Raw genomic sequence first — 20,866 nt, forward strand, 5'->3', positions numbered from 1 at the left:
TTTCCAGTCACAAGATCATCGGTGTCTCCCAGGCCCATGGCCAAAGTTTTCATGAGAATGATACTCATGCCTGCCCACGTGGACAGCGGTGCTCCTTTCCCAAAAGAAGGGTATTTGAACTTGGTGTGTTTCTTTTTCTTTACCCTCTTCTCAAGCTTTTCTGTCACCAGGGATTTTTTTTTTTTTGGAGGGTGCCTATCTGGAGTAGCAAACATAAATCATAGATAGTCCCCTGAACTCCAGCATCAGCACCATCACCAATAATCTGGGGACCAAACCAGGCCAGAGACAAAGAAGGAAAGAGGTACCACCAGCTCTTAAGATGCATCTGGACATTAGTGCTGGGTACTTTCTAGAGAATCATTAGAAGATATGGGCTTAGAGGAATCAGACAGTTTATTAACAGAATATATTTTATGTTTTCATTTTTATTTGGAACCTCAAAGAAAAGGAGCAGAAACAGATCGACTCCCAAGACCACCCTGACACAGAATCATTACATGTTGGGAATTTTGGATGGTGCAAGGGGTACCGTGAGGCTCAGCAAACCAGCCCAAAATCAAAGGCATTAGGATTGTTCTGGAAGTAGAGATTCAAGAAGCCCAGGAAAACGTTCTTGTCTATGAGCAGAGCACTGACTGCGGGGTCCTGCTTCATGGCAGCTATCCAGACCCGTAGTGATGGGGTATGATTCACGCAGCTGCAAGACAGGAAAGAGGCATCAGCACTTCCCAGGCTGAGGCATCAGGACAAGAGGACCTTTACTGCCTTTTAGGTTTTAAGAAACAGAAGATTGGCTTATTTGGGGAGTATACTTAATTGTCTTGTTCTTAAGTGAGCATGATCATTTAGTGGAGAAAAATCTTATTTGGGGAACAGCTGCATATGTTTTTTCACTGTAAATATTACTATTGCTGCTAACAACACAGTGAAATACCCAGGACTGAGGCTCTGGGGGAATCAGGTGTCTGTACTTCATTGTTTACTGGAAAAGAGCAAACAATCTTGAGTTATTTGTGATCTTACTTTAGGAGGGTTGAAAAACATAGAGACAAGTATTTTCCAAAACATTTTTTGAATGATCAAAAACATCATCAATATTGAAATAATGATGCTGGATCAGAGAATTTAAGTCGAGGGCCTGCAGGGCAGCAAATGAGAGTGCAGGGCAAGTGGTGAGATTTCCTAATGGATCTAGGCTTAATACCTTATCTTAGGAAGAAATGTTCTTGTAACTTATAGGAGAGTTCAAATATCCAAGTATCTTATGTCTGATCTTATGTCCCCTCCTGAGACAGCAGGCTTTGAAGCACTATGGGAGGCTTTTGTCCACAGGATTTTATGCACAAAAATATAGGATAAGATGTGAGTCTGCAGTTAGTGGGAGAATACAAGTGCTTTTTGTCACTCAAGAGCAATTTTGCAACCACATGGTCAAAGTCTTACTCTGCTATCCCATATACATCCAGTCGCTCAAACCAGGGCCAGAAGAGGTAATCGACCATGGATATACGATCTCCACCAAAGAATGTGGTGTTTTGATATTCAAGAATCTAGAAATATAAGCAGAACAACAGCAAGATAATTTATGTATCAGCTGGCATGTATTGAACTGACAAATACCAGATTAATTCCAAAAGAGGGAGAACTAAGGCTTCGATTCCTCTTCCTATTTTTAGGAGACTGCGTCTTCCCTTTTCCTGAAGTTTCCTCTCCCTTCCTTAGGGTCACACTGCTGGTCACATCCTGTCCTTTCCTGCCCCTCTGCTCTTCAACACTGGAATGATAGTGTGGTTCATCTGACTGGAGAATGTGGAAGGACAGCCCAGGCAGAGGTAGTTCATCCTTCCTCAGCCTAGAACAGGCTCCACTGTGTGCTAAGCTCTTTGTGGATCTGCTTCACCTGCCTCAGGCCAGTGGTGCCTATTACCTAGGGCCATAGAAGTCTCAGCCTGATGCTGAAGGCCAGCATTAGGAACCTTATTTGCTGTAGTTGTCACTCCCATTCCCAGCATGCTCTATCTAGTATAAAGGGGATACTGTATGTCTTACAATTCTTCCTTATCCCTCAATCAGCTCAAAGCTAAGGCAGGAAAGACCAGTGCTCTTTAGTGCCTCCAGACATCCCAGCACTGTCTTTCTATCATGATTTCTTCTTTTATTTGAGTTCTGCAAACTTCACACTTGTTGGCCATCAACACTATCAGCTTTTTACACTAAAATAAAATTTCTCTTTCTGAAGTGGGACAAACTAACTCAGCTAGATGGACTATAAAGAAAACAGATACACTCACAACGGACAGCCAGTACCTAAAAAATTTTAAAAAAACAAAAGTGTGCTTGGCAGAGGTTATTGTGAGTTACGTCTTCTCAAAAAGAAAAGTATGGTGCATTTACCTAGTTAGTCAAGCCAAGTATTCACTAGACCTGTATAACTCATTACCAACTCTTTACCAACTTGTTACCTGCTTTCCCTTTGCTGCAAATGTATATTTCTGGGCCCAGGTCAGTTGGGGGAGCTAAGTTAATCAGGTGTTTCCATTCTGAGATGCTGGAGATCTGGTGAGTGACAGAGGTATACTGAGGGTTAACCTGCAATTGGGTTCTTGGGTACAAATGGCACCAGTGAACACACACTAGACCTGCTCTCATGTTGAGGTATGATCTTGGCTTTATAGTCAAGAAGGAGAGTTCTGGATCCAGCAGACCTGGTACTACACTGAGTTTTACTTCTGATTCAAATTGGAACCCAGGGAAACTTGTCTCCTCTTCCTCCAAGCCTTAATGTTCTCACATGCAAAATGCTGGTAATGTGAGTACCCATTCTCAGAGGTTGACAGGAGTGACATGGTCGTGCATGAAAAATAGTCTGGTGCTATTCAGTCAATGTGGGTTCTCCTGATGAGTAAGATCCCTTAAGTCTACATCCACAGAAAGCAAATCTTTCCTGATGAAGGGTCAAGGAGCTCCTCTACCCACCAAACCTTTTCAGAGGGGAAAACAAGTCTTGTTGCCCTAAAGTCTAAGTCTTCATATTTCTCAGGGTGGTAGAGACAGGTTCTCCAATCATTGTCCTGAAAGTCTGGAAAAATGTTCAGGGCATTACTTTGTTCAAAAAAGCTAACAGAATGGTACTAAAACAACAAATTCTGAACAATGAAAACTCAACACAGTGGAACTTTCATAACTTGTATAACCAAGATCTGACTTGGAGAGGAAAGGAGCAAGTAATTCAGTTTTATAGGTTCTAATGGCTCTAAACTTCCTTTTTTTGCTGAGGAATAGATACCAATTATCCTTATTACTGTCTTTGAAATGTACACCTGTCTTCAAATGTATACATGTAGCTTGTTGCTGGGCTTCATGATACAACTGAGAACCAAATCTAAACTGATGGGCTCCAGAACATCTGTGTAATTCTGCTGCTTTACAGAGCAGAAATGTTCTTGGAAAAGTCCTTGTCCAAGCAAATCAAATGTAGGTGGTAATGGAACCTATGGTGGGTCCTTTGGTAAAGTGATGAGATAATTTTGCAAATGAACAACTGCTTAGTAATTGATGTTATTTAGCATATATTTTTAAAGCATTCCACTTACTCAAAGTAGGAGCCTGCTTTTAAGTATATAAGATCTTATAGACACTATTAATTTTTATACAAACACCCATGAAGTATAAATCTCATCTAGGTACTTGGCAGAGTAAAAATAAACTCTCACTATGGATAAACCAGATCAACAACTCTTCAGCAGTTCCTCAAAATGCCCATACACATCTCTCAGGCTTTCTTAGAGCTCAGGGTGACTTGGGACCACTCACATCAAAACCACTGGGAGTTCTTGATGCTCCTACAGATGCTTGAGCCCTGCCCCAGACAGCATTTCTCCAATTTCATGCAGAACAAGTCTGAAAATCCATAGAGGAAAGCTATTTCCCCCAAACCTAGCACACAGTGCTGGCTGCTTTACAAATGCATTCAATGGTGCAGGAGAACACTTTGGCCAGGCCTCCAAGGAGGTTTACTGTGGTCTTTAGTACCCTCAACAGGACAGCTCCCTTCTGTGAAAATCTGGTACCCTCCAGACATGTAAAATTATTTTCCTTTTAGTCATCACAATGTAGACATGGTGCAAAAAAAGCATTTGATGATCTGAGTATTAGAAAAAAATCTATTTTAAAATGTTCTGTTTTCCAAGTCTCTGAAAAGGAAGACTATACATGTGATAAAGGGTAACTAGTGAGCAATGCCAATAAAGGAGGGACTGTTTTGGTATGATGAAGAGAAACTATTTCCATCCCTGAACCTGAAAGCCTGTCATCCACCAGGGCCTCTCTGGCTCCCCCTGAGGGATAAAGAAAGTGGGCATTTTAAAGTCAGCCCTGGAGCTCAGAAGAGCGCAGGGCTCCCCCTGGTGGCCATCAGGGGGAGATGCGGTGGCTGTGGCCCCCTCCAAAAGGTGCCAGAGAAGGAAAAATAAATCTATCAGGCTTTTGAAAGAGAAGCCAGATCAAAAGAGAAGAGAAACCTACAGTTCTTTAAACCAGGCATTCTAAAAATCTCCAGTCTAAGGTCTCGGACTCTTCTGTTCAGCCTCAATAATGGAGCTTCAAACCTTGGAGTGGCCGTCTGCCTTTCACCACCATCTTTTACTTTGTCGCCAAGAAATCCCCAGCGTCCAGTCCCAAAACACTGTGGTGGCTCCCAGTGGCACCACGGAACTTGATGGAGTGGGGAGACAGCATTTTTTCTTGTTGGAAATAATTCTTAAGAAGTAGTCAACTCCCATCCCAAAGAAAAACACACAAAGCCACCTGCTAGTACAGGAGCAAACTATACAAGCCTTTAACTAGAAGCAGCAGCAAAGTACTATGGGGTGGAAATGTTTTGAGATCATAAAAGATAAGTAAAGATTCTCAAGATTCTAAATTTCAGGTTCCTGCTACCCCGAGACAACTGAGGCTGAGCTAAGGATGAGATGGACTGATTTCCGGTAAAACAAAAGCATTTTTCCTCTAATACAAAGTCTGCAGCAAGTTGTCTTATGCAGATGCAAAATACAACTTGTCAACAGTTGGGGATTAAAGGGACACTGAAAATCCTTTGCTGGCATTGTTTCATTCTTTTGTTAAAAAAATTCATTTGAATTTTTTCATAAGAAAGTAGGTCATGCCTGACCAGTCAAATGCCTGTAAAGCAATTAGTGGTTGATGTAAATATAAATGATTATCAGTCTCTGAAGGAGAAGAGGGCTTCCTATGTGCAAAATAGTGGAATAAAGCACAATATTTTAAAATATTATACTTCTAAATTCACAAAAGAAAAGTTAGATTAAAAGTTAAAAGAAAACAGCCAGGCACCAGTGGTTTACACCTGTAATCCTGGCCACTCAGGAGGCACAGATCAGGAGGATCAAGATTCGGAGCCAGTCCAGGCAAATAGTTCATGAGAACCCCCCAACTCGAAAACACCCATCACAAAACAGGACTGGTGGAGTGGCTCAAGATGTAGGCCCTGAGTTCAAACCCCAGTACTGAAAAAAAAAAAAGTTAAAAGAAAATAAAAATGTGATTTAAAAGCAGTCAAGTAGCTGCTTGGGAGGTAGAGATAGGAGGGTCATGGTTTGAAGCCAGCCTGGGCAAAAGTGGTGAAGGGCAAGTTCAAAGCCCTGAGTTTGAAACCCAGTACTGCCAAAAAAAAAAAAAAAAAAAGTCCAAATACCCTTATCTAGTGTGCTGAATAAGCAACTTCCTGGTTTATACAAGTGGCAAATCATGAAGCCACTAAAAAGTGATTTTTTTTCTATTTAAAAAAAAATAACATGTGTAGTAAATACACTCTCACTTTAAAAAAAAAAGTTCAAACACAGATTGAGGATGTTGCTAAGGGCTACAGTGCTTGCCTAACATGTTTGAGGCCCTGGGTTCAATCCCCAGCACTGCAAAAAAAAAAAAAGATCAAATCAAATCAAACACAGAAGACCCTCCCCTCCACCCCTGCCCTGGACCACTTCCCTTTCCCATCCCAGTTGTAGTAGGTACCCTTCTCAGTGTAGCCACTATCAAAAGTTTGATGTGTATCTCTCCATACAGTTTTCTAGGCATTTACTTACATGCATATGTACCCACATGTATACAAGGCTTTGTTTTTCCTCTACTAAAATGGGATCACACTAGCTATATCACTGTTAATTAATTGAATATTTCTAGGCAGTGTTTTCATATCAGTACTCAGAGGCCTACTACATTAATTTTTAACTCCTCCACAAATTTTACAAAATGAATATAATTTACTTAGCCATTCTCCATCTAATGGATATTAAGGTTTCTTATTTTCCACCACAAATAATGTTGGCCTAATAAACACCTTTGTACATATGAATAAGCACTTATAGAGTTAATAAGGAAAATCTTTGCATAATATGGTAACCAAGTTCTATGGAGAGCCTAACTTCAACTACATACAAAAATGCATACCAGAAAAGGAAAGAAAATAAGAACAACTACTAATTTTTAATTCAAGAAGAGTAAAAATAATTTAAATAATAAGAATAATGACTATTCTATTATTTACATGGTGGGAGAGAGTATAGCAGAAGGCTATTAAAAGAAATGTGCAAATATCAATTTACCTAGAAGGCAGCTGTCAGATGGGTAAGGAATTAAGTTACCTAACTAGCAACAGCACTAAAATCCCCATCCTTTGTGTGAAAGAACAGTGGTTATAACTAAATGGTCAGGCAGTGGACATACTCAAACTAAAAACTCCAAGGAGACAGACAGCATATGTCCACACAGAAACTTTAACACAATATTTATGGCAGCATTGTTTATAATATTCCAAAAGTGAAACCAACCCAAATGTCCATGGACTAATGTACATCCACAGAGACAGACAGTAGATTAGAGGTTGCCAGGGATGGGAGGATAGGGAAGAAACGCAAGAAAATTTACAGTAAAGAGTCAGGCGTTTCTTTGAATATGATGAAAATGTTCGGAAATTAGATAATGGTGATGGTTGCAGAACTCTGTGGATATACTAAACCCGCCTGACTTGTGCACTCAAAAAGGTGAATTTCATGATATATCAGTTATAACTCAAATAAAGCTGTTACAGAAATAGCTACTAACAAGGAATTTAGTTTGTAGACATGTCAACTTGGATGCTAAAAAATAAATTTAGTTTATAGATAGTTTGTACTATATAAATATTATAGAGAATTCTTTTTAGTTAAGAATTAACCAGTTATGAACTTTCTTTCCCTGCTATCTTGGTGATATTAAAGCAGAAACAAACAATATGTAAATAATTTCATCACTGAAATTATGAATTAATTAAAAATTAATGAACAACAGTAAAACTTAACCAGACAATACAATCTAATGGACAAAAATATCTTTTTTGTATAGAAGAAAGGACAGATTTAAAAAATTAAGATTATGGGTAAAATTTAATGGAGACATTATTGGACCTCATGCAAACTTCTACACAAAAAATACATAATTAAACTTGGCAACTTAGCCGAGCGCCCCTGCTCATGCCTATAATCTTAGTTACTCAGGAGACAAAGATCAGGAGGATCACAGTTCAAAGCAAGCCTGGACAAACAGTCCACGAGACACTATCTCCAAAGTACCTAACACAAACAAGGGCTAGGAGTGGCTCAAGTGCTAGAGCACCTACCTAGCAAGCATGAGGCCCTGAGTTCAAACTCCAGTACCAGCAAAAAAACCCCAAAACAACAACAACAAAAACTTGGCAACATGAGAAGCTTTGCATGGAAAGCAGGTCAACGAATGCCAAGGGGCTAACAGAGGAAGTGTCCTATGGTCACAGGAAGATGAAGGCTCCAGTTGCTGGGCAGGTGCTCACTTCCCCGGAGCTAGTTCAGGATTATTTATGTCATCTCCTCACTTTTTCACTGGCTAGGAAGGCCCCAAGCAATAGCTGCAATAATGCATAAACATAGGAAGCCAGAATTAACGCAAAAATCCAAAGTACTAGAAAAATATGGCCAAATCTAGAAACTTATTTCACTGCATTGACCTGGATTTGACTACTTCCATAATGAAAATATTTTGAATGAAGTCTGTGGTGGCACCAAATCCCCTGAAAGGTTCTGCTGTGCTGAAATACACTGACATGGATAAAACGAAGCCTGGCTCTGTTGGAATGGAAAAGTCAATAATACCGTAAAAAAGAAGAAGAGTAAAAACTGTGTGCTGCATAGATTAATGTTTCTAGAAAATCTGCTTGAAGACAGGTTTAAAGTATGGATAGGCTAACATATCCCAATAGTTTTAAAATGTATTTCAATGTTCAGAACAGAAAAGCAAGTGAGCAGGTTGCTGGTTCAATAATAAGAGCAGCAGTAATATATCTCAAAGAAGTGTAAAAAATATTGTAGAAAAATGTGAATATATAACAATAGATCTTCAATCTTAATGAAATAGGATTTTTCAAAGAAAAAAATTTTAAAGTCATATAGGGCACTTATTTCAAAAGAAAAAATTGTCAGGTTTTAAGAGCATAATATTTAAAATGAGCCTTTTGCTTGGCTATAACATGAATGATTGTACTTTGAAATCTTAGCTTTTTTTATCACTCAGAAAGATCATGTGTACTTAATATATCTGTAGCTCACCCAAAATTCTAATTGTACAAAGCCATGTGAAAGAGTTACATAAGTGAGAAGATTATTTCTATCTGAATTATTCTGACCAATTTCAATTTCACTAGAATCTTCTGAAGTCCCTATATTAATATTTAGAGGAATACATCAAATAATTCACGTCTACTGGTCATGTTTTTGGATTCTGATATTACATACATGTTAGCATAGAGCTAACATTCTTGTTAACGTTCTTTTTTACTGGGGTTTGAACTCCAGGCCTCATGCTTGCTAGACAAGCATTCTACCATTGAGCCACCCCTCCAGCCCTTTTGTGGTGATTATTTTTAGATAAGGTGTCACTTTATGCCTGGGAGAGCCTGGACCAGATCCTCCGATCTCTACTTCCCTGGTAACTGAGATGCCAGGTGCGTGCCACCACACCCTGCCATTGGTGAAATAGAGTCTTAAGAACTTCTTTGCCTGGGCTGGTCTTGAGCCAGCATTCTCCTAACTTCTGCCTCCTAAGTGGGTAGGATTACAGGCTGGAGCCATCACGCCCAACCGCTTGTCAACATTCTCTGGGATAAAAGCTACAGTCAAATTTGTTGGGACAGTGCTGAATGCTCAGTAGCCCTCCAATAGATCAGTGACAACTACCTGAACCTGGGCTGGTCAACAACAGGTATTTCTGGGGCTCAGTTACTAAAGATAAATGAAATGTGTTATTCTGTAATGCATGGGAGCTGTCCAATTGTCCACGCCTCTTCCCAGCACATTGATAACTTAAAATCAGCCTTGGTGGGAGGGTTTACCCCACTGAAATTGGCAAATGCTACAAAGATTTTTTTCCTTACTTCTTTATTCAGAGAGTTGTGAAACATTTATCACTCACCACCCTGCTGGTTATATGTCTAATCTTTCCAGTTAAAGGTCTAGCCAGTAAAACCAACTCAAAGATCTTATACAGCCCAGGTATCACTCTGTTAACCTGTCTCCACACAGATATCCCATTAACACCTCAAACTGAGCAAAATGAATCCTCCCTCCAAATTTGAGTGAGAAGAATTTACTGGCCACAAAGTTGGAAAACGACCTTAATTGTTCCATATTCTATCTCATCTTACTGCCTTAAAACCTCTCCAATCAAATCCCATCTCCAACTGTCTTTACCATGGTCCAATGGCCACTCTGTTCCATCCTCCACACCATTGATAGGCTGAGCATTTTAAAAAGCAAGAAGGAACTGCCCGTTTCATGCCTGACTGCCTTCGATTATTCTCCATCAACTTCAGCATCAAGTGCAAATTCCTTGGCACAGTGGAAAAGGTCCATTGCTTTCCAACTCTGATCTACCCTATGCCTCTGACTGATCTTTGGAGAGTCAATAGTGCATTCTCCACACCTTCTGCATGTCTTTAGCCTCACACTGTTAAGTGGGTTTTAACCATCTACCTCCTGCTGTAGAACTAAACCTCAATGAGGTCTCTAATTTTTGCATTCCTAGTACTTGGTTCACAGCCTGCATCAAGAGACCACCCTGACTAATAGAATTTGTAGAATTGGCCTGAGAAGATTGTTGGAAAGACTGGGTGAGATGGTATATCAAAAGCACCTGCAGCAAAATACTGGCTGAATTGTTCTGGGAAAGAACCAAAACTGAAGAAGCGCTGTACCTACACCATAATTTTTTTTTATGTTCATTCAGCAATCTGTAATTTACACAGTACATCCACCATCTAAAGGCAGAGTAGGAGGGAGACAGATAAAAATGTGTTTCAGACTGAGGGTGTAGCTCAAGTGGTAGAGCACTTGCTTAGCAAGCCACAGGCCCTGCCTGAATTCAATCCTCAGAAACACACACACACACACACACACACACACACACACACACAAATGTTTTTATTATCCTTGAATTCAAAGAGTTTTGTTTCTCCAGCTCTTTTCTCTGGCCCAGCATTTATTTGTCTGTGAGAAGGTAACCAGGTATGATGACATCAGTTCAGGTGATCATTTTTTAAAAGGATCTTAAGAATTTTCTGTTGGCAAGAGTTTTCAAACTTGTTTTTTTTGTTGTTGTTGTTAAAAAAAACCCAGCTGTTTCCTTCCTTGCCAGAATACTACCTTACTAGACATATCTTGTTCATCACTGGTTAAAGATAGTGCTGGTGTCTACCAGGTCTTGTCGAAGGTTCTAGAATCCAGTTAAGTCACACCTAAGATTCAAGTCTCCTTCCACCACACCATATTGCCTCAGGGTCAAGACCTCAGGACCAAAGGTTGATCTTTCTTCGGCATGATAACTAATCGTCCATAAATACTGAAACTCTACAACTCTAAGACAGGAAATGAAGTGTACATAAATGTAATGTGCTCCCACTTGAGAAAGGTTAAGTGGAAGAGTGTTAATAGTTAGTATTCCCTTAAGAAGGTAAAAATAGGATTTCCTGGCTGCCAATAAAGGAACAATCCACCCAAAAAAGGAATTTATCAGTTTCTGGAACAAAGATAAAAGAGGTCAAAGAGCCACCTTCCAGATAATTCTAGAGGCAAGGGGTAAGCAGTAAGGAGCTCCATTTCTTCCAAGGTAATGAAGAACTTAGTGGGAGAGATTGCTCTTCATCCACCATATCCACTTCCCTTCTTCTTTAATCACACAACACTGATTTTATTCAAGCTATCTCAGCAAACAAATTCCCTAGCCTCCTCTGCAGATAGCTATGTCCTATGACTAAATCTGGCCAAGGAGATATAAGCAGTCATTGGATTTCAGGGAAAGTCCTTTAAAGGGATATAGCCATTTGCCAGTTTTTAATTCTGTTCTCCTTTGCAGAGACTGGAACAGGGAGGCAATGGCTACAGTTCCAGCAGCTATCTTATCTTCTGGTCGAGGGAATAGGTAATTGGGGTTTGAACTCAGGGCCTCATGTTTGCTGGCAGGCACTCCAACATTTGAGTCATGCTCCCAGGCCTACCTTGTCATTTTGAGAATGATAACCTTGCACTAAAGATGACAGAACAAAAGAGAGAAAAAACCTCGGTTCTTGGCAACTTCATAAGGAAACCAGCAAAATAATCCTGAAGTGACTACCTCTAGCTTTTTTATGTGAGAGAATAAACCCTTATAAGATAAATTTATAGCAGTTAGGTCCCACACCATCCGTGACCTATAACTCAGCCTTATTGGCAAAAGTCACAGAAGTCACACGACAATACTTAGGGAACATGGTAACCCAGGAAAGGAATCATTCATTACAAGTCCTGCCTCCTCCTTGCCAGATATTCAAGAATGATTCCAAAGCAGGTGAGTGGAGCAGGTGATGAGAAGGTAGACTTTATCAGTCTGGCAAGAAAAATAAGCCTCTGAAAGCAGGTGTCAGCGACCAGATGGAGATCCTGCATGGCCTGGTCCCCTTTCATACCTCTCCCAGGTTGCAGAATTCCTGCCGCAGGGCTCCCTTCAGATCAGCACATTCTCTCCCGCATCTCAGTGCTACCAGACACTCCTTGGTCAAATGTGGGACCTAGTCAGAGGACACAGATTCTTAGTGAAGACATCTATGGAAACTCCATGATCCCCTCTGCCCAAAGATGTGGTGAAGGCTTTGTACCTCCAACACGACAAGCCGGCACCCATATACCCGACCTCAGCCCCCTGCACAGAGCATCATGTTATCGCTGTGCTTCCAGGAACCCATGTCTCACAGCACTCTGGTCAAACCAGGCACTTTAACAGGGGCTCCCCGGTGCACCATTGTAGATCATCTGCTCTCCTGCTGTGCATTCTTTAGGCAGGACACTTAACCTCTCTAAACTTCAGTGTTCTCATCTGAAAGATGGATACAGTACCACCTCAAAGAGCAACCATGGGAGGAAATAAGTTAGCCTCTAAAAAGAGTTCTAAGTCCTCAAGTATGTCAGTTATTACTATCATTGAGTTATTTTTATTTCTTTCCAAGGGGACTCATTCACATTTCTCCATCACTTGTTCCCCCATTACCAAGAGCTTCCCCTTCCTTTCTATTCTTCACTTTCCTAGCAGGTGGCACTCTTGCCCTATCTAAAAGGTAATCCCCTTCCATGCATAATCTCCTCACTCTGACATTTTGTACCTGAAGCCCTAGAAATACTCCCTTTAAAGGATCACCAACTGTCAATTCTTTCAGCATTCTTATTTCAAGTTGCATGGTCATTTCCATGTTGTAACCACACCTCCCTAGACTGCTAGTTGAAATGGAAAAGTACGTAGCAGTAGTTAAGCCTGCAGCCTTGGCTATCAATGGCCACATTCTACTCTAATCCTATGCCAGTTACTCTGCTGAGGCTCATGGGATATTAAAATGAAACAATGTTCTAAATGATTTGACTTTAGAATGGGTTGAAATTTGAGAGCTACATGAAGGAAAATTGAGTATGAGTGGCTCTTTATAATTACACATACCTTACAAAATAGCTCCAATAACATCTTTTGGCGAGCTCGTTCATAAGGGTCATGTGGAAACAGCTTCCTTCCAGGGTACGCATCATCCAGGTACTCACACGCGATGATGGAGTCATAGATCAGTTGACATTGGCTGTTCTCTAGGACAGGAATTTGGCCAAAAGGGTGTTTTGTATAGTACCAGTCAGGCTTATTTCTCAGGTTAATGTTGATAATTTCATGTCTTTGAAAGCAAAGAGAAAGAAGACTGAATAAAAATAGGAAGCATATAGAGGCAGACAATCTTGAAAACAAAAACAATCAATTTATAAAATTAAGAATTAGAATTACAGTAGCTTTTAAAGTTTAAGTTGTATGAAAAATCTGTAACATCACAGTCTTCATTTCTGCAGTGAGAGGTATTAGATGTTTTTAATGGTGGGAAGTTGAGGGGGCAGGAGTGAAAGAAAGATGGAGGAACAAATCAGAAAATGTTGGCTGCAATGGAAAAACAGAACAGAGTTGACCTAAGATTCCTAGGGTAGGGACGGAGGCCACATTGGAGGAAGCAGTCAGAGAAACCTCAACAGCTTTGGCTGTGTCATTCCTAAACATCAGTGGGAGGGAACCAGTTCACCAAAGCCGTCATTCAGTTTTCTCTGCATCATCCGAAAGTTTTATGGATAGATAAGCTCAGAAAAGTACTCTGCATTTCAGGGGTGCCTGCAAAACCCCATCTTTTGCTATTTATTGACTTTGCATTGGAAAAAAAAGACCAGAAGGCCCTTCCAAGATCTGCAGGTGCCCCAGATTTTCGTATTTCCTCCCCAATTGAGCCTGGGCTTGCTCAGGTCACACTTGGCTCAGGTTCTCACCTGATGCCTTTAGCCCTGAGGACCAGGCGTGCCCTGTGTGAGTAGGGGCAGAACCTCATGCTGTACAGGCGGATCACACCTTCTGGAACTGGCATTGGGGGGCAGCTTCCTGAAGGTAAAGGGAGGGACAGAGACAGATGCCAGTTAGCTAGTGGGGCAGAGAGGCTCATTCACTTCCCCCAGATTCCAGGAGGTCTCTGCATGCACCACTTCCAAGTCCTGGAGATGACACTTTTGCACATAGCTTTTGTGCAGGGGAGCCCTCCAATTCCCTCCTCCCTCCACTGATCTATAAGCAAAGACTGGGTAGTCAGCATCCCTTGTCACGTGGCACCCCCAGTCTGAGGGCAGGGGTGAGGAGGACTCACCTCTCTTCAAGGCCCTGGTTGCATCTCCAGACATGGTTTCTAGGTATTTGCGTTGCACCCAGCACTCACAGTCACTGTCTCTGTGGCTCACAGCCAAGTGCTGCTCCAAGGACAGCTGCACTCCTGTGCCCCTCCTGCCCCCAAATCAACTTTAACGACTGGACTCTGGTGGGGCAGAGAGGAAGAGATCTGGGGCAGGAGCTAGAATAACTTAACCTGGGGTGACATCACCCCAGATTTTGAAGCCCAAGTAGGGGCAAGCAAAAGAAAATAAAACCTTGAAAAATGCCCTTTGCTTTAGACATGTCTGATGGGGCCTCCTCCACATCAAGAATCAGTGGAAGCCAAGTGTGGTGACACATACCTGTAATCCCAGTATTTAGGAGGCTGTGGCAGGAGGATCACAAGTTCAAGGCCAGCCTGGACTACATAGTGAGTTCCAGGCCAGGCTGGGCTACATAAGGAGACCATGTATCAAACAAAACAACAATTTAAAAAATTCTGTGAAAGAATGGGCATTTAAACCCCAACATGCATTTCAAGGACAGTTAATAAAAATTGGCAAGGGTAGCTTTCTCTTTCCCATTCTGAGCTCTCCTCTTCTGTCACTTAGACAAGTGGCTGCATCTTCGACATGACTGCAGCTTTTTTTTAAATTGTTGTGCTGGGTGGGGGTACATTGTGGCATTTACAAAAGTTCTCACAATATATCAAATATATCATACTTGAATTCACCTCCTCTACCATTCTCCTTTATCCCCTCCTCTCCTTTCTTTTCAAAATGACCAAACTTTCTCATAATTTCCAAGAAGACATGTTCTAATTGCTAAGAACACATTACCATCAGTCCAGCAATACAGAGGCCTTTTGCACGGTGGAGGAGGTAGCTGGCCTTGACCTTGACACTGATAAGCTGAGCTCTTGAATTTTAGCAGATGAAAAAGAATTTCTTTAATTTTCCAGGACTGAGCTGAGTGGAAATTGCTTGCAAAAGCATTTTATGGGACTGACACATAATGAAGGAAAGAAAAGTGTTATGCACCTCACTGACACCTTGTTTGCATCTCACAACAACAGTTAGGCAGCTAGTGCTATTCCTACTTTACAAAATCAGAAACTGAGCCAGACAAATAACATTATTTACCCAAAATGACTAGTTTAGACTTTAAAAGTCCGAAGACTGACTCATTGTCTTGGCATCTAAAATGGAGACAGTGTGGAAGAGAAGGCATATTCCCAAAAAAAGAAATAGCACATACTGGCTGCCCAGTGATGGCTAGTAAACTCTAAATATCTTTTATTAAAATGAAAGAGTCTCATTGTGTGGCTTATAAATATCAGGCACCTGTTGGCCTTCGTAATTCTATTCTGGAACTTCTTGGTTTGTAGTGTTAACTTTTTTCTACAGAATAACAATAACAGAAAATGGAGGAGCACCAGAAAAAAAATCATAGAAAAATCTTCAGAATAGTGACTCAACTACATTTTTTAACTAAATCATTCAGTAATTTCTTATGAGACAAGCATAGATAATAGTATGACATGTGTGGTTGCTGTATACGAATTGAAGAATAGCAAAAATGTTTGAATCAAGGGACTGGTAGAGTGGCTCAAGTGGTAGAGCACCTGCCTAGCAAGCATGAGGACCTGAGTTCAAACTTCAGTACCACAAAAAAAAAAGTTTGAATCAATGCTTAGAAAAGCATAAGTGTCAGCCAGAAATCCGCTGTTAGAGAAGACAAATGGGTGCTTGACTTGATATGCTAACACTTTTCATTTTGGAAAATAAAGTTATAGAAAATTATACTCTGGAACTAATTTTGATCAAGAAGGACACACTGGTTGATAAAATAGAAACAAGGAACTTAACCATGTCATGTTAGAGCACCTGGTAGATAAGGAGATGACTTCTGGGCAGAAATTTGTGTCTCTCACATAAATAAAGAAGATTTCAAACAGTGAAGAAAAATATATCCAGATTCTAAAAGGGAAGGCCATAAAAGGAAAGTGGGATCCCCAAATCAAAATAAACTATTGCTTCACGTGTATGAGTCCATTTAGCCCTTACAATGGTCCCATAGACATTCTATTATCAGGCCAGCTTAAAAGATGAGTAAACTGAGACTGGCAAGGGTGAGCACTTGTCAAAAGTCTCCCAACTAGTAGGAGAAAAGGGAGGATTAGGAACTCTGGAAGTTTCACACTGAGGGCAACAATCTCAACCAGTAGCATAGTCTTCACCAGATACAATGGACTGAAAGGTCACCACTTTTCTCCAGACAGTGGGAGATTGGGGTGATCTGGTTTCAACTACTCAATTCTACCCTTCTAGGGTAAAAACAGTCATAAATGATACGTGAGTGTGGCTGTGTGCCAGTAAAACTTTATTGATGGACACTGAACTTGAATTTCAAATATTTTAATATCCTTTGTTGTTAGAGCAGCTTTAGGTTCACAGCAATGTTGAGCAGAACATACAGAAATTTCCTACATACCCCAACTCCACATACGCACAACTTCCTACACCAACATCTCAACCACAGTGATCCATTTGTTACAATCTGATGAACACACAATGACACCTTACTACTCAAAGCCCATAGCTTACCTATCCTTCACTTTTAATGAATTTCATATAATTTTCATGTCACAAGTTCTGATTTGTGTTTTGATATTTTTCTCAACCATTGAAACATTTAAAAGCCATTCATAGCTTTTTGATCTGTACAAAAACCAGCAGTTGGCTAGATTTAGCCTGATGGCATTAATTTGGCCATGCTTGGTCTATATTCAATGATTGAGCTATCTATGACCAAACAGGGAATTCTAGTTGTAAATTAAAATGTTCTACTATGCCCAGAGAGGATGCATTGCCAACGTTTTTCTCTTTATTGGAGGAAATTAAATCTAACAGTGGGAAAATGTTCATTAAAAGTATACCTGAGCTGGGAATGGAGGTGTGCAGCTGTAATCCCAGCACTCAGGAGGCAGAGGCAGGAGGATTGGGAGTTTGAGGTCAGCTCAGGCTGCATAATGAGACCTTTCTGAAGACAACATCAACAGGAAGAAGTATGTGGGAGGTCAAGTTCTGAAATGCAAGTCTATTTGGTGCAGTTGGGGAGAAATGACAAAGGGATGGAAACTGTTCTTCCTCTGATAGAGGCAATATAGTGTACAGAGTTGTACTCTATTTATATACTCTATTTATATGTTTGTTTTGAAGAAAGAAAATGTACCTTACATTTTTCAGTAAAATTTTTCTTGCCAGTGTCTTATGGTGCCAGAAACTAGAGGACATTCCTCTTACTATTTCAGAAGGCCATGTTACATGAAAGATTACATTACCTGGTGTTCTGTTATTACTCACTGAATTTAAAGAGTGAGAAAAATGGGGAAAGGCTCTATTCTCCAATGTGCCTACATTCAGGAGTTGTTTCCAGGAAATGAGGATCATAGAGAATCCTGTGTTCTAGGGAAGATGTTTTGGGGGCATATTAAATAAGATTACTAAAATGACCCAGCAGGGGGGGGACTTTATTTTCCCACTAGGGAAAGCGGGGCTAAAGGAGACGTTCAAAGGATTTAGTTTTCTTTTCCTACCCTTGTTTCTCCTTTTTACAATTTGAGGAATCAAAGAAAATATTTTTACACATTTTGATATATTAAAATAAGCAAATGCAAAATTTCAAGATTCATACATTAGCAACTAAAATATTTATAAAAATCAAACAAAACACACTGAATTTAGGAAAGGAGCAACAACACCTCCTACTAAATTCCAGGCATAATAGTGGTGTAGTTGAAAAGATGAATATAGTCATCTCTAGATATTGACTCAGAACTGGTTCCAGGACCCTGAGATACCAAATTCTATGCATGCTTGAGACCCTATTTAATGGTGTAATGTTTGCATACAATCTAGCATTAAATCATCTCTAGATTACTTATAATATCTAATATAATGTAAATGCTAGTAAATAGTTATGATATATTGCTTCAGGAATAATGAAAGTGCATGCATTCAATACAAATGTAATTTTTTTCACTTATTTTCTGCCAGAGGTTGGTGAATAAGAGTATGGAACCCCCTATTATCTTCTCGAGTTTAATATTTAAATGCTAAGAGTTGTTGAATATGAAGAGTCTGGGGCATAGACATGTAATCTCTTATCTCCAGAGCAGTCTTAGAATGTCCTTCAGCATTTAATATCTGGGTGACTATGGGCAAATTACAAAAACTTCCTACGCTTTGGGGTTCTAATCTGGAATGTAGAGGTAACAGTACCAGTACATCATGTTGTTGTGAAAGGTTTCATTCAGACTCAGGATGAGAAGCACTTAATGCTTAGTACGTGCCTGTTACCTAGTAAGCATTCATAAGTAGCTATTGTTTTTACTATAATTTGAATAAAACAGAAAGCTTTCATAATCTTCAAAAAGACAGGACATTGCCAGAAACCAAATTCCCCTGTCTACCTGTGCCCTAATTTTGTGGTGGAGTTCAACTAGTGATACTGGATTGCAGGGCCAAGAACCCATGATCTCTAGGGTGGTCTTTGCGTCTCTAGCCAAATCAAAAAAGTAAGAACAGTATGAGTTAAAAGCTTTCAGTTTAAAGACCTGTTCTTTATTCTTATAGCCTTTGTTCCCCTGCCCCCCCGCCCCCGTCCCCGCTCCCCTAGGATTTTTTTTTTTTAACCCAGTGCTGGGTATTGAACCCAGGGCCTTTTGCATGTTTGGCAAGGGTTCTCTATCAGTGAGCTGTATCTCCAGACTCCTTGCAGTTTTGTTTTGTTTTTTGTGGTACTGGGATTTTAGGGCCTCACACTTGCTAGGCTCTACCACTTGAGTCATTTGGGTTTTCTCAAGATGGTCTCTCCAACTATTTGCTCAGGTTGGCCTCGAACCGCGATGCTCCTGATCTCTCCCTCCTGAGTAGCTAAGATTTCAGGCTTGAGCCACCAGCGCCAGGCTCCTTGCAGTTTTTTGTTTGTTTTGACGATACAGGGGATTGAATCTACCACTTCAGCCACGTCCGCAGCCTTTTTTTTTAATGTTAAATTCTCTGATGAAACAGTAACGAAGATTAAATAAGGGCTTTCCCTTACCATGTTAAAAATGAAAGTGAAAAAATTAAAAGTTGGGCAGTCCTATTGTGGGACGCGAAATTCCAACAGTTGAGAATTGGTCTCAAACCTTCTTCCCTTAGAATACGTTGCGGGCCAGACCAACCCACCCGGTGGAGGTGACAGGAGAGGAACTCCCCAAGGACTTCCCGGCACTCAACAGCCAGAACCATCACACACCGAGCAACCACGGCACGCAGAAAGAGGCAGGGCCAAGCGAAGCCCGCTCCTTCTCGCGAGATCCTACCCGACCCTTCTCGCGAGACCCTACCCGCGAACTGGCTGCGGCGCCCTAAGCTTCAAGCCAATCCACAAAGCTTTTAGAAGCGGGAGTCCAGCAGAGTGGACCAATGGGCGGTCGCGTTACAGTTCCTGGTTACCGAAATTGGGGCTCAAGGCCAGAGTCTGTGGCTGGCCGAAGATGAAGGCGTCTGGTGTTTGGCGGCGGCCCTTGGGCACCTGGCTCCACACTCGACTGGAAATGCGCCAGGAGCCGCCGTGGCCTGGCGGGTGGGCCGGTGGACCGCGGCACAAACGGACCGCTCGCTGGGAGCCGGGGCGCTGGGGCAGCCGAGGGTGGGCGTCCGGGGGCCGTTTGTGAAGTCAGCTGTTCTCAGCTGCCTCTGAGGGTGCGGCCAGCACGTGGCGGGCTTCCCACTAACTCGGAAGGGCCGCGCAGGGCCTAGGGGATTGCTATGCACTGTTTAGAACTAGTTATCCCGGGGTTTTCCTCCCCAGCCAATCTGAAGATAAGTACAGGAAACCAGACTATTGGGGCAGGGGTCGGCAGCCCCCTGACTCTGATGTGTCTCGGATGCGATCTCCAGCCATTTCTGCCAGAATCGTAAGGTCTCGCTTCTCATGGAGGAGATGTGATGATAAAAAACGGTGACTCCCACTGGGCCGTGGGAACGCATTGAAGATGTCATCAGTATTGTTAGGGTACACAGGCAATTCAGCAGGAAGCAGTGCTTTATTGTGCAGGCACAGACTCAGTGGACTTGAGTCCAAAGGCTGAACCCCGAGAACAAAGGGTGCTTTCTTATATACCCTTGCAAGCAGGTTGCAGAAGCAAAAAGAAAAGCTTAACCCATATATGCTTGCATGCATTTTTTTAACTAGATCACTCTCCCTCCCATCCCCCACCAGTGCTACCCGTCCTTCACGTTTCAGTTCTTGAAGCTTTTATCTCTGTTATGCTATTCTTTCCCCTCCTACATTATTAGAACACAGGCCTCTCTCTTTTCTGGTTCTCCTCCCTGCTACAATATTTCTAGTGAACTGAATGATGTGGTTTTCATGGCATTTAACTACACCCTGCTGTGTGCCCAGCGTGGGATTTGGAGAAAAGATTTGAAGGGGTTAGAGACAGGAGGTCCCCCAGTCACCTAGCTTTGAGGTGATTTGGATATGGTCGTCACTGGTAATTTTTCTGGAAGTTATTAGCTGAGAAATGAGTCTCTGAGGCAGA

The 20,866-nt window shown here is 41.4% G+C and overlaps 1 protein-coding gene across 1 annotated transcript; it reads right to left on the minus strand.

The window, feature by feature from the left end:
* Positions 1-399: 399 nt before the first annotated feature.
* Positions 400-14,424, minus strand: Gsto2 (glutathione S-transferase omega 2). Its single transcript, XM_074078356.1, has 6 exons — positions 14,270-14,424; positions 13,902-14,010; positions 13,048-13,270; positions 12,029-12,130; positions 1,447-1,553; positions 400-700 (listed from the first exon to the last, which is right to left on the minus strand). Exons 1-6 carry the CDS (start codon positions 14,301-14,303, stop codon positions 541-543), a joined length of 735 nt encoding a protein of 244 aa, XP_073934457.1. The 5' UTR covers positions 14,304-14,424; the 3' UTR covers positions 400-540.
* Positions 14,425-20,866: the final 6,442 nt, after the last annotated feature.

This window comes from Castor canadensis, chromosome 7 (genome assembly GCF_047511655.1).
Source record: "Castor canadensis chromosome 7, mCasCan1.hap1v2, whole genome shotgun sequence".
NCBI classification, from domain to species: domain Eukaryota; kingdom Metazoa; phylum Chordata; class Mammalia; order Rodentia; family Castoridae; genus Castor; species Castor canadensis.